At 54.1% G+C, this 16,703-nt stretch overlaps 1 protein-coding gene across 1 annotated transcript; it reads left to right on the forward strand.

The window, feature by feature from the left end:
• Positions 1-4,703: 4,703 nt before the first annotated feature.
• Positions 4,704-6,858, forward strand: HOXC11 (homeobox C11; the record flags this gene model as incomplete). Its single annotated transcript, XM_080811945.1, has 2 exons — positions 4,704-5,385; positions 6,626-6,858. The coding sequence occupies 2 exons, from the start codon at positions 4,704-4,706 to the stop codon at positions 6,856-6,858; spliced, it is 915 nt and encodes a 304-aa protein (XP_080668071.1).
• Between the last annotated feature and the right edge of the window lie 9,845 nt (positions 6,859-16,703).

Consider the following 16,703-nt stretch of genomic DNA (forward strand, 5'->3'; position numbering starts at 1 on the left):
CCCGCTGGGCCAGGAGAGTACAGGCAGCCACACTCGCCTCACATGGCACGTCCACACTGTGGAAGCTTTCGGATCAAGCTCCAGCACACAGGCGAGTCAGGTTTCCTGGCCCCCCGGAAATCGGGGTGAAGTGTACAGGCAGATGGTGGGGCCTGGAGGCTGGAACAGACCCACAGACCATTTTTGCTGCAGGCAAAGGGTCTTTTTTTTTTTTTTTTTTTGGGTCGGTGGTGGTGATCAGAATCTTCCTGCTATGTGTCACCTGAATGTTTTCACCCCAGTACCACTCTTCTCCCTAGTGTTCTCTCTCTCTCTTTCTCTCTCTCCACCCCCCCTTTTCCTTTTTGGATTGATGGGCTGTTCCCTTTTGCATTTTCGATCCAGGCGTCTGATTACAAGTAAAGAGCCACTGAAGTTCATCTCATAAAAATGCCGAGAGCTCACTTTGATCTGCTCGGACTGGGTCCGAGCCTAAGTAGGCGCTAAAGCCAGGGAATGGCGGCTCCGGCCAACCGGCCTCGCTCGCTGGCGGCGGGGAGGCCAGAGATCCGGGTGGCCCAAGAGGGCAATCCCGCCCAGAAAAGATATTTCTGTGGGGCTGCAACCCGGTTTGGACATCAAGGTCCAGTAGTAGCGGCTCCAATTCAGACTGCTTTAAAGACATTTCCTTCATTTTAGAGCATTTGGTGAGGGGCCCAGTGAAACTGGCTCATAAAATGGGACTTTTATGGGGAGAAATGGGGTCGCGTTGCTAGCCTCCTGGGACAATCCCTCAGCGGAGGAAGGTGGGTGGGGCTGCAGGGGGCGGAGAAGCTGCCCTTCTCCCTCCCCCTGTCACTTCCAGGGGCCCAGTGGCCGAGGAACCTCGGAGCAGCAGCATCTACCGGCTTGGGTGACCTGAGTTGGGCCCTTGGGTTTGGGACGATGGCCGGGGCTGAGGAGAGGTGGGGGCCAAGAACCAGCAGCCCCCCCCCATTTCTGTGGCTGGGGGTGGGATGTGTCCTGGGTGCAGGGTAAACGGCTGACCTGGAAATCCCCAAGCACACTAGAGAGGTTATTAAATGCCTCGGATTGCTCTAAGGGGAGAGAAAGACTACAAGAAGGTGCGAGCCGATTTCTAATGAGGGCTCATCCTTGCGGGCGAAGCCTCCAACCACTGAGGTTGTTCACGGCCTATTGCTTATCTTTTACTGACCCCACACGGGACTGTACTTAGAGTCCAAGCCCACCGGAGCTCTAACGGTCCCTCTTTCTCCGCTCTGGTTTCGTCCTCCCCGTGCCTGGTCTGTGGGATGGTTCCCTTTCCCTGGTTACCCCAATCTGCTTTCTAGAACCGGGAGGTGGACAAGCTGCAAAGCTGGCCAGCGCTGTGTGTGGGGTCTCCCATGCATGCGGAGATTCAGAATTCAGGAGATATTCAGGAGATATTCAGAATTCAGGATATTCAGAATTCAGGAGATATTCTGAAGCCACCTCTAGTGTCTGTGTGTGGAAGGGAGTGTCACTGGAGTCTGTTTTGGTCCTGGCCAGAGTACCATATCAGCTGCTGGACTGCAGCTGCCTGGAAGTGGCCAGGCAAGCCGGTGGGCTGGAGGTGCTGACTGAGGCCACCAAGAACCAGTGAGCTAGGCAGGATGGCCCTGCCCTGGAGGAATTCAGGTGAAAGATGGGACTCCAGGATTGTGGAAGGGCCACATGCACCCATGAGATGAGGGAGGGGAAGCCACCTCCTGCCAGGGAGTGGGGCTTGCCAGGGCTCTTAGGAACTGATTTTGGACCACAGCTGAGTCTCCTATTGGGGAATGTACTGATGCCCCGGGGTGCACCCTGGGGCAAGTGACCCAGTCTATTCTTTGGAGTGGCCTTGGACCAAGGGTTGGGCAGGGAAGTGGCCAGCCCACACTGTGGGCATTTTTGCCCATCAATGCCTTGCTGACCTCAGCGTCCAGGGCTTTCTTTCCTTGACCCCAGCAGCAACTTCTAGTTGCTGGAATTTTTAAACAGTTGTTGAGAAATTAAAAGTTAGACCAAAACTAGGCAAAAAAAAAAAAAAAAAGAACTTCATGTCTTTTAGGGGGAAGAATATTAATTCTCAGAAGCTTCTGTTGGGAGACCCTAGAGTTTCGGGACATCAACTTCTTTGACATTCTTTTTTGCCTTCTTTTTTGTTTCAAGGAAATAAAGCCGCCAGTGGCTCCTTGCAGCCGCCTGGCTCACTTTTATGGTGGCCCTGGAATAAACTTTGGTGGTCAAATTCAAGTGCTCAGGCCTACAGCTGGTTCCTCACAGGAAGCGTACCCCTCCCCACTGTCGGCACTGGCTGTACAGAATTTGCCTTGGGGGCTCAGGCCCCACAGTGTCCTGGAGACCAGGATGGAGAAGGAAGCAGGGCCCTGGGGGAACTGGGAAAAGCCAAAGCTGAGACTCTGAGCCTTTATCCCCACCTCTACAAGGGATGGGGTGCCTCGCACTTCCCTCTTGCTAGTTCCTATCACTGTTTGGGGAACATTTTGCTTCCAATAAACTTGAGTTTAATGAGATCAGCACGAACCCCATAAAAGCCATAGTCCATAGTTCCCCATCATTATAATTAAAAATGCTAGTCCCAGGTCACCCTATAAAAAGAGGTAGAGGAAGGAGGAAAAGCAACAGATTTTTCTTCTTGCAGCTCCTAACTGATAGAGAAGTTCCACACTTTAGCAAAGCCCCAATCTAGTTCCTATTTGCCATCATTTAAGATCTGGCCAGGACTAAAGAAGGGTTCAGGAAGTATTGCCCAACAAATAATAATGGCTAGAAGGGTGCTGGAGGTCTATCCTTGGGTATTCCAGAGCCTGCCCAAGAATGGGACCCATGGCCAATGCGGCTCCACTCCAGGTGATGCTCTAAAGGCTGAGCAAACTTGGGGATGCAGGAGGATTGAGAAGGAGTGGATTTAGGGAGTTGTATTTGGGGACACGATACAATTTTTTGTGCCTCCTCCGTCTGGTTTTGGGGCCTCAGTACCTCCCCAAGCTCGGCAAGGAAAATCAAATCCAAATAATATTTTTAAAGTAGAAATAAGTTTTAACCAAGAGTTAGGGGTAAAAAAGAAGGTCTGGGTCATTCTGGCTTTCCCTGAGTCCTTTCGGTGCTTCAGTCTTCCCCTCCTACCTGAGCAAATCACGATCTGGCAGCTCCTCCTTGGATCCAAGGTTGCTTTCTGCTTATGACGATTGCTCTAGCCCCCTGGATCCAGTCCAGCACCTTCCAATAAAGTGATTCTCCACTGCCTAAATGTGTCCCATAGTGCCCAGAGGGATGGGAGGCAAAGGAGGGCAAAACCACTGAGTCCACCTCTTGGGCCATAGTTATCTAGGAGGTTGGTGGACATGATAGAGGGCAGGAAATGACTGAGAAATGGGAAAGAGGTACCAAGGACTGCCTACAGCCCCATGGGAGCAGGGCTGGGGGCCTCTATTAGGGAGTGGCCCTTGGCCTTGCTCTGTACACCCAGGTTCCTCAGCTCCCTTCCATTCCCTTGCTAGTCTGTCCAGCAGACCCACTGCCCACCTCCCAGCCCCCAAATCATTCAAGGATAGGAGCCCCAAACCCAGCACCCCCCTCATATTCTTCCTGGACCCTGACTCCGGGCTTCTTTTCAGCTCCCAAGCTGAGGCTGAGCCCCCGACCCAAAGGACCCCAGACAGAGAAAATACATAGCTCTCATTCCGATCTTTATCTTTGGAGTTTGAGATTTCAAAATCCACAGTGGATGTAGCTTTCTGCACATTGATTGACAATAAAGGCAGGCATGAAATATTCACCCAGGGCCACTCTCTCATACTAAATATTTAACACAACATTAGAGAAGGTTTTTCCCAGACTTCGCCAGGCACCGGCTGGGCGGCTGGTGCACTGCTTACCACCCGTTTATGACTAATCTGAGTCCCTAGCCGCAGGCAGCACAGCAAGCCAGACAAAGTTGGGACACTGGCTTGCTGCTAGGCTGCCTCACCTTTGGAAAACTTCACACACTCTTCTGAGGAGTCTCTCCAAAGGGGAAAGGGAGTCTTGACATACAGCCCGGCCAAGAAAAGAATGGACTTCTTCAAACTCTTGTAAACAGGCGCTGGCCCTCTGTGGGTTGGTGGGGTAAGAGATCTTGAGAGTTGGGGGGAAGGATTCACATCTCCCACGGAACCAGGCAGTAGACAACTCGGTCTTCCTCCCCACCTCAGTCTTGGGCTCATCACCGGTAGGAGGGAAGACTCCCCCATATGTGGTAACCCTCCTCCTACACCCAATCCTGTGTGGGGGGGGAGAGCAGCAGCTAGAAAAAAATACAGTTGCCCCCTCCCAGCCACCGCCCCCGCCCATCCCACCGCCCACCCCACCCCAACCCTCTCTTTCCTTTGCTCCCTCTGTGGAATGGAGAGGAGGGGAGTGAGGAGAGAAAAACGAATACAAATCTGCAATTGATTTTCATAATGTTTCTGCGGTGTTTGCAAACCAATCGCCTGAACGTCCCCATCTTACCTAAGAGAGAACCCCTCCTACGTCTGCGAAGTGCTCCGAACTGATATATGACAATATCTACTTTGGATCACGTGCTCGGGGAGAGAGACTAAGACGGATAACGCGTCATCTCGCCTTCCCAAATTTTCCCCCCTCGCTAGATCGGGTCCAAAACCTCCATCTGGAGCCGGCAGGAGAAGAGAACGATGTTTAACTCGGTCAACCTGGGCAACTTCTGCTCGCCGTCGCGCAAGGAGAGGGGCGCTGATTTCGGCGAGAGAGGGAGCTGCGCCTCCAACCTCTATCTGCCCAGTTGCACTTACTACGTGCCCGAGTTCTCCACGGTCTCCTCCTTCCTGCCCCAGGCCCCCTCTCGTCAGATCTCCTATCCCTACTCAGCCCAAGTGCCCCCGGTCCGGGAAGTCTCATACGGCCTGGAGCCATCCGGCAAGTGGCACCACCGGAACAGCTACTCCTCCTGCTATGCAGCGGCCGACGAGCTTATGCACCGGGAGTGCCTGCCTCCTTCCACGGTCACCGAGATCCTCATGAAAAACGAAGGCTCCTACGGCAGCCACCACCACCCCAGCGCCCCGCACGCAGCCCCCGCCGGCTTCTACTCCTCAGTCAACAAGAACAGCGTCCTGCCTCAAGCCTTCGACCGTTTCTTCGACAACGCCTACTGCGGTGGCGGCGACGCGCCTGCCGAGCCCCTCTGCCCAGGCAAGGGCGAGGCCAAGGGGGAGCCTGAGGCGACCCCGGCCTCGGGACTACCGTCCCGGGCTGAGGCGGGGGCCGAGGCAGAGGCCGAGGAGGAAAACACGAATCCCAGCTCGTCTGGTTCAGCCCACTCCGCGGCCAAGGAGCCGGCCAAGGGAGCCGCCCCCAGTAGGTAGCAGCGGCCGGGATACAGGCGGGCAGCGAGGGAGGGAGCGGGAGAGGGAGGGCGAGAGCAGGGGGGAGGCGAGGGGAGCGGGGACGGCCTCGTGTTTTGGGTCAGTCCGATTTTATGTGGAGTTTTATAAGCATTCAAAGGATTTTATTATAACCTACAAAGCCCTCTCTCCCTACGACTGGACTTTTTACGATGGAGAAGGGGTGGGGAGGGAGGGGAAAGGGCTCTTTGGAAAAGCCGGGTGAACCCCCCTCCCCGTTATCTCCCTCGGTCTGTGAAATTTTTAAAAGCGCCACCATCGCGAGCGATATTAACTTTGATCGTGAACTTAGAAGAGCATTTAAGGAAGGATGGGGAGCCGGGCTGCCGGGGGGTGGGACGGAGGGGAGGGGTGGAGGGGGAGAAAGGGGAGGGCGAGGGAAAGACAGGGAGAAACTCGGAGAGGGGGAGTGGTGGGGGAGAGGCAATGGAGCAGAACCTGAGACCGGAGAGGCCGGCCAGGACTGCTCCGCTTCTTTTAAAAACTATTTTTGAAATGTTCAAACTATGTGTTCACGGGTCCTTGAGCAGAACCCCAGCAAGCCGGGGGTCATGGCGACAAAGGGTGGGGAGAGACGGCTCAGGGCTCCACGCGGCTCCAGGCCCGGGTCTCACTGTCTCCCTGCGGTCCGCGGCCTCGGCGCCGGTCTAGCCCGTTAGCTTGGAAGGCGCGGCCCGCCGGGCGTCCCGGGGCGCCAGGGCCCCCGGAAGCGGCTCTCGGGTGTCTTTGGTGCCTGCTCGCTCGCTTCCTTCCCGTCTCCCCACTGCACTCGCCCGCTCTCACTTCTTCGTGCCTGTTCTCCGCGGTCCCCCAGATTTCTGGAGGAGGGGTGGGTGGGTGCTCAGAGCCACTGGGAGGGCAGAGCAGGAAGGGGCCGAGGACGGCGGCTGAGCTCGCGGGTCGCCGGGACGCACTTGGCCTACCCGACTACCTTCTCCCCCAGACTCCACCAGCCGAGGGGAGGGGCGGCGACCCCGCGGTGGCCCGGGAGCAGCCGAGCCAGACCTGGCAGGGGGTCCTGGGCTTGCCCCCGCACTGCGGCCCGAGCGAGGAAAGCAGGCCGGCCTGGCGGGAGGGCTGCCTGGCGGTGGGGCTGGGAGAAGGGCCGCTGAGCGCTCAGCGGGCTGGGGTCGCCCGGGTCTCACGTGTCTCTCTCCCCTCTCCTCGCACTTGCCCCCTCCCCTCCCCTCCAGACGCCCCCCGCACCCGCAAGAAGCGCTGCCCTTATTCGAAATTCCAGATCCGGGAACTGGAGAGAGAGTTTTTCTTCAACGTGTATATCAACAAAGAGAAGCGGCTGCAGCTGTCCCGCATGCTGAACCTGACGGACCGACAAGTGAAAATTTGGTTTCAGAACAGAAGGATGAAAGAAAAAAAACTAAGCAGAGACCGGCTGCAGTATTTCTCCGGAAATCCTCTGCTGTAACTGCAGGCCGGGCCCTTCACGGGATGGGGGGGGGGCGGGGAAAGGGGAAAATTATTTTATTTTATTTTTATTTTTTATTTTCTAACTCGCCTTCTTTCCGCGGGTGGAAAACTGGACTGTGGCCAGGGCTGGCCCCCACTGCCGTTGCCCGCACTTCTTTCTGGAACCTCCTTCACCTTCCGTCTGACTCGCTGTGGGACAGGGACTGGGCCTGTAAAGAGGGTGAAGGGAAGTGTCTAACCCACAGCGAGTGGACATCGTTGGCGCCGAGGCCAAGACTCTATTTAAAAGAAAACACACCTCGCGACAATGTCTTGCTGCTCCGATTGGGTGGGGGAGGGGCGAGAGTAGTGGGCGCCTGAGCGAACAATCCTTGAACTAAAAGCCTTCCCTTGCCCCAGTGATAAGATCTGCTAAGACACCGTGTCTGTGAGGGAGACTTCTTGCGCTCCCCACCCCTACCCCACCTCGCCCCACTGCTAGGGGGCAGCTAAATGTGATCCTGCCTTGCTGTGAAATTTCTGTACCTTCGACCTGGTGTTAGGTGTGCAAAGTCCGTGTCCTACCTCCGTCTGCGCCCAGGCACCGCCTGAGCCTATTTGTTCTCCCTGTGACCGTGTAGAGCCCTTCTTTTGAAATTTCTTAACTGGTGCATTGAGGTTTCCTAACCTATTTCCCAGCCGTGCCCCACTCCATGGATTTATAGCTATAGTCTATGCAGTTGTTACCTCCCTTAAAAAAAAAAAGAAAAAAAAAGATTAGGGTGGAGGAGGCAGGAGGGAGGTGGGATTGGACGCCTCCCCCATGCTGGGGCCTGAATTTTTGTAAATAAATTTCACAAGCGTTTCTTTTTACCCAGAGGGGATAGGGTGGGGGGGAGGACTCTCCTGGAATGAGATTCAAATCACCCATCTCTCTCCATGAGCGTGAGTGCGCGTGTACGTGTGCAATCCCCACCCGGTTCCCATCCCAGAGGGATTGCTGTGATTTTTTTTTTGTGGCAAATAAAGATATTTCATTCTGTTCAATATTATGATTTTATTTGACCCTTTTATTAGCCCCTCTCCTCTTAAAATCCTCAGTGCTCCCAAGGCGGAGGAGGAGGCTGGAGGGTAGGGCCCAGCTGGTGAGGACAGGCATGGGAAGGTGAGGTAGGCCCAGGCTGGTGGGCCTTCCTGGCTCTCCCCGCTGGCAGGGGAAAGAGCGTGGCGGTAGCTTCCTCCTGCTCTCGAGCTGAGGACATTCCACGGCGACTCTTAAAGCTCTCCTTTCTCACGTGCAGTTCGAGCTGCGTCCAAACGCCCAGCAACACTTTCCGTTTAAGTACACGTTTGTTGTGGAGTTAATTGTAACCATCATCGAATTTAAATTTATAGGAATTTTCTTGGCTCCACCGCCCTCCCGCCAGATGTCTCCGTCTGTCACAGTTAAATGTGCAGGGTTGAGGGTTGGGCTTTCGGGTTTTTTTTCCCCCTCTATGAGAAGACTATATTGGAATTTTTATACACAGTTTTGAAGGAGGGAGGGGAGAGGAGGGGAAACCAGCCCCCTCCCTTTCCTCACCGAGGCTGGGCCCCTTCCCCTCAAGCACAAATGGCCAGGCTCCTCCAGACACAACAAGACCCTATATTGGGGCCACCCTGATGTTTGTACATTGGATCTTCCAGAGTAGAAAGCCCCAGAGATTTGTTTTGTAAGGGGTGGGGATGCGGTGGGGCACCGAGTAATGGAGGACATTCGCCATACCCATCTATATTTCCTGCATGCCTTTTTTTTTTTTCTCTGTAAAAAGATAACCATAGTCCTTTCAAGCAAAAAGTGAGGGCGCTCTGGCAGTCTTGGTTCCAAATTCGTTATTTAGGGGCAAAGATTTGGAAACAGTCTCTCTTCTCTTTTCCCCCTCTTTGGAACTGTTCTTACAGAAATCAAAGAAAATGGTTTTGCCAATATGATTCTGTGGAATGACAGGCAAAACGCCCTGATAATGGACAGTCACAACCAGGCTCCGCCGTTGTTTTCGATGACAGGGACCGGTGCGGCTTAGCTATCTGAATCTGTAATTTGTCAATGTGAGTCTTGAGATAAAATCCGAAAGCCAACGTGTGCATACAGCCCCACAATTCCCTTGTGTGCTCCCACCCAGGTATTTTAAGTTGATGTGCCTGTGTGTACAGGAGAAGGAACCTTATATGTACATTTCTGCCCGTGCTGTGGAGTAAGCCTCACCCCACGCACATCCAAGGCTTGTGTCCTCTGTGGTGTGTAAGCCCTGGCAGTGTTTATGAGTGTCAGCAAGAATGAAGCTGAGGGTGCTCTGTGGGTGTGTATGTGTGTGTGCACGCGCAAGACCTCATCTATCCCCTAGTCTTATAAAGGAATATTGACATGCTGGCCATGTTTCCTGTAAAATAAGGTGGGGGTAACTCTATTGAGCAAACCTGTTTATAGAGCAAAATGTTGATCTCCAAATGGATTCCGATTTTGGAGAAAAATATTTGAAACCTATAGCTACCCCTTGCCTGCAATATGCAGCCCAGAAAAGATCTCTGGCCCCAGAAGGGATTTCGGAAGGCCGGGGGGTCATAGTGAAAGAAAAACAAAGGCTTTTGTGACCCAGGCCCAGAAACCTGCCTGTCCTTGGCAATCCTCTAAAAAGAGAAAAAAGGGGTCTCTGTCCCCCAAACGAACCCATCTTCTGGCCCCTGGGATGTCCAACCCCCCTTGTGGGTCAGGGGCATTCTGGGCTCAGCCTTTCTGGGTAATCCCCTCCAGCCGAGGCGCTGCCAGGGAACAAAAGATCTTCGTCTAGACACCGCCATAAAGCACCCCCCCGTGCCTCTAAACCCAGTTTCATTTCGCCCTTAACGACCCAGTCTGGCCTGTGTTAGAAAATGCTTCCGCTCTAAATAGTAAACAAACCCACAGCGGATGGTCTTGGCTCCCCCAACACACCCCAGACCCCCACGCCATTACCCTCTTGCCCCGCATCTTCCCCCTCTTCTCCTCCAGCTTTTCTCAGCTCCCAGCTCCCCAGCCCCCTCCCACCCCCCAGTAAATAAACCCGAGGCCGAGTTCAAAGTTTCTTGGAGCTAAGGAGGAATGTTGGTTGTAAAAATCCAAGTTTATAGCGCACGTGGGAGTTTACAAGGGTATTAAGTGGTGTGGGCTGAGAGAGAGCACTCTGGGCCCCTCCCCCTCTCGCTATGGGCTTTAGGGGTACAGAGAGAACCTTGGGGACTTGAAAGGAGAAATGGCTTGGGGCCAGCCTTGTGTTTGGGGTTTCTTTGTCCCTCAGACCCCTGGGTTGCTGAGGAATGGGGATGCAAGGGCCCCTTAGAAGACAGCTCACACAGGCACCTCCGAAAGCAAGCCCACAGGTTTCAGATGTCCCAGATGGAGAGGATGGGCAGCTCTGCTTTGGGAAAGCAAGAAAGTGACAGACCAGGTGTCTGAAAAGTGCACAGACATGGGGATACCTCGAGCCCCTTCTCAACCAGAGGGAGAAAAACTAGCTGGGCCTAATTTCTCGAGTGGGCTGAAGGCAGAGGGGGATTTTCTCACCAGAGCAAAGAAGAACTTTGAACTTCAAGAAGTCAAGGGCGCCACCCCTTCCCTTTCCCCGCCCCCTCTCAGGAATCTGTAGGGCAATTCGTTTCTGGGCCACTATTCCCTCAAGGGGGCAGTCCCTGGGGTTTCCTGGTGCCCCAGGGCTGGATAACACTGTTTGCTGAACCCTCTCTGCTCGGAGCCCGCCAGAACCGTGTGCACGCGACTACACTCTTTATTATTCGTATAAACCTTTGGAAAAGACAACGCCCGGGAAGTTTTTATAACTTTGTTTGGCATAAAAGTTTTACAAGATTCCTCCTCCCCTTTTGAGAAACTTTAAGTTTTGCTCTTGCCATGGAATGAAACCTCAGGATCTTTAGGAGGTTGTGGGGAGAGAGGTTCTGGGGCCCCGGTGGGGGAAGTGGGGGCGTCTGAAGCTGACTCCGTCTGCCTACGGCAGAACAAGGCTGAAGACTGTCGCCAGTCTTTGCCTGAGGCCCAACTTAGACCGAGCTTTGGGGGCTAGCGGCTCACAGCCACTACAGGCCTGCAAGACAGTGCTGGCCACTCCGCTCTGGACGCATCCCCTTGCAGACTCCCAAAGTTGGGCAATGTCAGCAGGGCCAGAACTTTCCCTTCATTCCCTCTGTTCTCCTGCAGGCACCATTCTCTCTGTCTCTCCACACAACACACACACACACACACACACACACACACACACACACACACCAAACACTTCCTCAACCCACTACACAAAGTGGAAACCCATAACCTTGACTCAGACTGCGGATTTGGGCGAGTTACACACACGGCCTTGCATCTCTGTTTCTTGCAAAGTCTCCAGTGGGTCGGAAGAAAGACAGAATTCAAAACACCGAGGAATTCCTGCCCAGAGGTTCCAGAGATTGCAAGACTGACAGAGGAGGGCCGGCGGGCTGCAGTCCGGAAGCTCAGAGAACAAAGGTGCCCATGTGGGGACATGGCTTTGGGTTGCTAAGCGCATGGGTGGCCCCTCGGATCTTGACCCCCACCTGGGACTGACAGAGCCCCACTCCTTCATTTCCCCTGACTCCAGCCTTGGGGACTCCAGTTCAGCTCAAACTGAGGCTATTTTAATGTTCAGCTCTGGAGGTCAGGACAAAGATGGAGCGACTCCAAAGAGGCTTCTTGGAGGCAATGGGACCAAAGTTACCTGAGCCCTGGGACCGGGCGTGTCAGGGAACCATCAGGGCCAGTAAGAATGTGCCCCCACGCCAGCTTTTCCTTCCCTCTAATGGCGACTGCTGAGGCCTGGCCGCTGGCCGCTGGCAGCTGTACACTTCGCCTTGTGAGGAGCCGAGTTATTAAGGCTGAAGGCCGGAGAAGGTCAACTCCAAGCCTGAGCAGTAAGGCTGGGAAGAGACGCACCGAGCCTGGGGCTTTCCCCTCCCTGAGCTATGCATCAGAGAGAAAAACAAGAAAGGCTGGGGAGACCGAAAGTCAAGGGGAAAGGAAAGCACTGAGGAGGAAAGAAAAGAGCAAAGAATAAATTGTGTCCTAAAGAAAAAAGGAAGAAGGAAAAGAAGAAAACGATGAATTAAGGAAGAGAAAAGGTCAGGAAAAAATGAAGGGAAAAATGAACTGCAGGAAAAAAGAGAAGGAAAGAAAAAGAGAAAGAGAAAGAAGCAAATAAAGAGAAAGGAGGAAGAAGAAAAAGAAAAGAAGGAAAGCAGGAAGAAAGGAAGAAACAGAGAGAGAAAGAGGGAAAAAAGATGCGAAATGGATCTTCGAAAAGGAATTTAGCCGGTAAGGGAGGCGGGGGGTTTCTTCTCCCAAGCCAGTCGGCCCAACCACAGCCCTGACTCCCCCACTGGAAACCCAATCTACCGGGGCAACTCGGGAGCAAATCCTTGAAGTGGGGGGCCAGGCTTCCCCCCACCAAGACATCCTCCCATCTGTTTCCTTCTCCCAAAGCTTCTTTCCGAAGTGTTTGCTGTCTGGTTTCGATTCAGGAGGCAAAGTTAAATAACTGGCCGCCTTCGGCAGGGCAAAAAGGCCGTTGTGTCGGCTCAGGTTTATCGGACTTCAGGATGCGGGGATCCTGGGGAGCATGTCTCTTAGGTAGAGGTGAATATTTGTTGCCGTGTGTGCGCAATGGAGCACAAGTTAGACAAGTTCGTAAACGGCAAATTCCGCAGCATCTGGGTGCAATCGTGTAGTGTACAGTGCCCAGATGTGAGAGGGACTCTGATGGCGGGGCTGCCAGGGTGGCTTCAAGATCTGGAGTAGACCAGAGGCACCTCCAAGAGTCCTGGGTCTCCCATGTCTCTCTTGTACCTCTTTGAAAATCTCTGTCTTGGGCTTCTGAGCATTCTGCAGTTTGCCTGGTAGTTCAATGTTCCCAACTCAGCCTGGGCAGAGCTCCGTGTTTGTGAAGGAGAACAGCAAAATTTTCCTTCAAGTTTTGGGATGAGAATGATTTATCTGGGTCTCCAAAACAAGAGGAAAAATGCCTGCAACTTTACTCACTGGTGTGATTTTGTTTTCCATTTCACTTGGAGAGATTTCAATACACCAACTTTACCACTATTTTATTTTATTATTTTACCCCAAAGGGAGAGACGCTCTTCCTTTTTTCACTCCACCTTTGGAATTTCCCAGATGATTTCCTTAAACTGTTGGGGAAACTCTCCTCATTTTCCTTGGAAAAATCAGGGTGTTTCTGGGGCACGTTGAGGGCTGGCGCCAGGGAAACAGCCCGGTTCCTTTCTGTTCGTTGAGCACTACATTTTCCTTCTTCTGTTTTCACATGGGGACCCCTAGTGCCCCAGCCCTCGGCCTGCCCTCTGGAACCACAGATCTTCCTGGAATATGCAAGGAGTGAGCAAGGGGCACCCTCCTCCGCTCCCTGGCTCACAATCCCACAGGCAGCAGGAGGCTCAGTCCCCCGTCCCTGCTGCCCTTCCAGGTTCAGGGTACCAGGAAGAAGCGACCAGAGTGAGAGGGCTCTCCGGGTGGGTGGGATTGGTCAAGATGTAGGTGCAGCCTGAGCCCTGCTCTGGCCTGCCACTCCCGGATTTTCACAGCCCCAAGTTGAGGCAAGAAGGGGGAGCCCTGAAGTCTCTCAGCCCTCCCAGAAAGTTGGGGAAATGGTTTAACAGGTTGAGCGTAGCCACACAGATTTCTCTTGACCCCAATCCAGTTCCCCAGGGGTGCAGGCCTGGGGGTCTTGGCTCTGTGGGGCAGGACCGGTGGGTGCTTGGCAGCGGCAGCAGGCGGGATGGCCATGGCAGCCCGAGTGCCTTTGAACGCCAGGCCCGGACAATAGGACGGAAACGGCCTTTGCTCGTGGCCTCGGGAAAGACTGAGCCCAAGGGGGCAGGGCTGGGACCCACATCTGACTGTACTTTCCTGGACCCGCTCAAATGCTCCCCTTGCCTCGTCCTCACCCTCACGTCTTCCTCTCTTTCGCCTCCACTGGGGCAGAATCCCAAAGTCTGCAAAAACCCAACAAGTTACTCGATTCTGCGTCCGCACCGCTCGGGGTCTTGTTTAACAGCTCCGGGTTTGCGTTTATCCTGCGTAATTAGAGGCAAACATTTGTCCCACCGGGGGTCCCACTTAGGCTGATGAATTTTATTTCTTTTTTCATTAATGGGCCGTGTTTATCATACTTCTAATTATTTCAACTTTAAACACTATTCGTTCTTGTGAGGAGGTGAGAGCTGAGGCGGGAGGCTCCTTCTCCTGGGGGGATTATTTCCATTAATAATGGCAAGAATTCTGAAGCAGCTCCAACCCCTCCTGGGGCTGAGGTAAGGAGTGAGTTTGGAATGGAGGTCGGGCTGGTAGGGAGAGACAGGTCCTGAGGCGGAGTGACTCTGTTCCTCTCCTGTTGGTTCCCCAGCTTAAGTCCTGGGGCTTGCTGTTTTTTGAGAGGTAATCTGGAGTTTGTCTTCTTCACCCTCCGCCACCTCCCTCACCCCCTCCCAGCCTGGGCTCAGATCCTTTCCCTGTGAGCCTCTTGGCAACCTTCCACCACCCCAGCCAGATCCCAGCCTGGCCGGGCAGAGGCTCCAGGAGCCCTATCCCAGCCCCTAGCTGCTAACACTGACAGAAAAGCCAGGAAAAGTTACGGTTGACCAAGCGGTACCTGGGTGTGGAGGAGAGGGCCCAGCAGACCTCCAAACGAGGGGCAAGGGCAGGGGACTGGGATGCCAAACTCCACGGACAGGCACACCAGGCGGGAAAATAAAGGAGATGTGAAAGAGCGGGGGAGGGAACCCCCCCAAAGCCATATAATTCTCAATTGCTTTGGTCTTTAATTTCATCGCCCCATAAATGAGGAAATATCAGTTCCCATACTAAATTTTTATCCCCGGCTGATAAATATGACGGGGAATTTTCGTTGGGTCCTCGTAAAAGCGAACAGTTTCGATCAAACTGGTGGGGAAAGACTTATGCAGATAATACAAACAGAGTGGCCATAAAGTCTCCGCCGTTTCCCGCGGGGTGGGAGGTGGGACAAATGGTTCCCTGGATTGACGGCTGCCCAGGCTGTCCCAAGTCTCGTCTGGGGCCTAAACAGCCTAACCTTGCCCCGGCCAACCCCTGTGCCGAGCCCACTGCGACCCCTGCAAATGAAAACACAAAACCATTTCTAATATCCCCTGGCTGGCCCTGCAAGTGAGCCACACATTACACATTTTCTGCCAGTGTTCCCGGGGTCCATGGACCCCTGTGGTCTCCTCTCTCGCCCCCTGGCTGAGGGAGTTCCGTGGATTTCTTTCCGAAGTCCTTTTCTAGCAGCCGCGGGCTTGGGCCTCTGTAGAAGCAATCCAGCCTCCGCACTCTTCCACGCCAGGGCGCCCGAAGCACCGGTCCTCTCCCCGCCAGGCTTCAGCCCTTTGGAAAATCGAAACCCGAGGCTTCATCCAGGGGAAAATGTGGGGCGACCGGAAAGACAAGTTATTTTCCAGATTCCGTTTCCTGAGGAAGGGGTGGAGAGTTTAGTTCGCTTTGGGAGAAAGGCGATGGAGAAACGGAAAGAACTCTTTAAAACATACCTTGTTCCTTATTTCTCGTTTTCCTTTATTAAAAAAAAATAAAAACCACACAAACACGCTGGTTCCTCTTTTCTGTTAAAAAATGCCCCCCAGCTCATTCTCTCTGTAAAGGACACTTCCGTGGGCCGAATTTTGTCGAATCTGGTGTCCTAGTTTCCCGTGTGATACGTGACTCCCACAAACCATCCAAGGCCCTGCAGGTTCCCTCTTCCTCTCTGGGTATATTCCTTGTTTTAGTGGGGGCAAGGTCAATTAGAAAGCGAGGACCGCCAAGGCCTGGAGCAAAGCACCCGAACCGACTCCAAGGCCAAAGCCTTCCAGCCCCTGAGATGGTGACCCAGGGGCCGCCCACTCTGCTAGGCCCGGACTGCATTCCCTAGTCGGGGAGCTGGCGCCTCTGGTCTCTGGCTTCCTCCTCTCTGGACCCCTAGATCCACTGGAAACCTCCTTTACCCTCCTGGAGCAGCCCTGAAGTGATGATGACCCCCTCCCTGGTCCACTCCAGACTCTGGGGATTGCCCCGAAAACGCGCACAGGGAACTTATAACTCAACCAGCTTCCATTGAGCGAGGTCCCCAAACTGAGCTCCCAGGCCAAGCCCCAAGAACCGGGAGGCAGGAGAGCAGAAAGTTTAGTTCTGTTTGGGATTCCTTAACTTTTTCTCCCTTTCTCTGCCCTCTGGAGCCCTCCCTCCAAACATCACCCCACACCCCTCCCAAGGGAAGAAACGGGGCAAGGGCACAAAGAGAGAAAAAGAAGAGGTAAAAGACAAGGGAAAAAGTACCTGGATCGTGTCTTGACCTTTTAATTTGAATTTGACTGTTTTGAGCCCCGAGTTGCCTTGCTCTCTCCCTCTCTCCTGCATGTCCCCCATCTCCGCCCCACTCTCCCCAAGAGTTACAGGCTGGTTCCCGGATAAACAAACCCCCGTTCTCTCTAGAACCCCCCACCCACCCTCCTCCACCCCTCTCCTGCCCCTGCCGCCCCGGGGGCGCTTCCTTTGTTCGCGGGGAAGGGCTCCGGCGCCCCTACCCCGAGGCGGCTGCTAGGTGGCGCTGTTACTCCACGCTGCGCGCTCCGCCTGCCGACAACTTGACCCCGCTGACGTCACGGCCGTCTGAATCATCAAGGCCATTTTCAAATCCCATTGGTCTAGCCGTCACATGGTGAGGACCGAATGCGCGGATAATTATGGAGCTGATATTTCCCCCCCTCCCCTTCTTTTCCCTCCCGCCCCTCCAACCGCCCCCC

The sequence above is a fragment of the Martes martes genome (assembly GCF_963455335.1).
Source record: "Martes martes genome assembly, chromosome: 8".
Taxonomy (NCBI): domain Eukaryota; kingdom Metazoa; phylum Chordata; class Mammalia; order Carnivora; family Mustelidae; genus Martes; species Martes martes.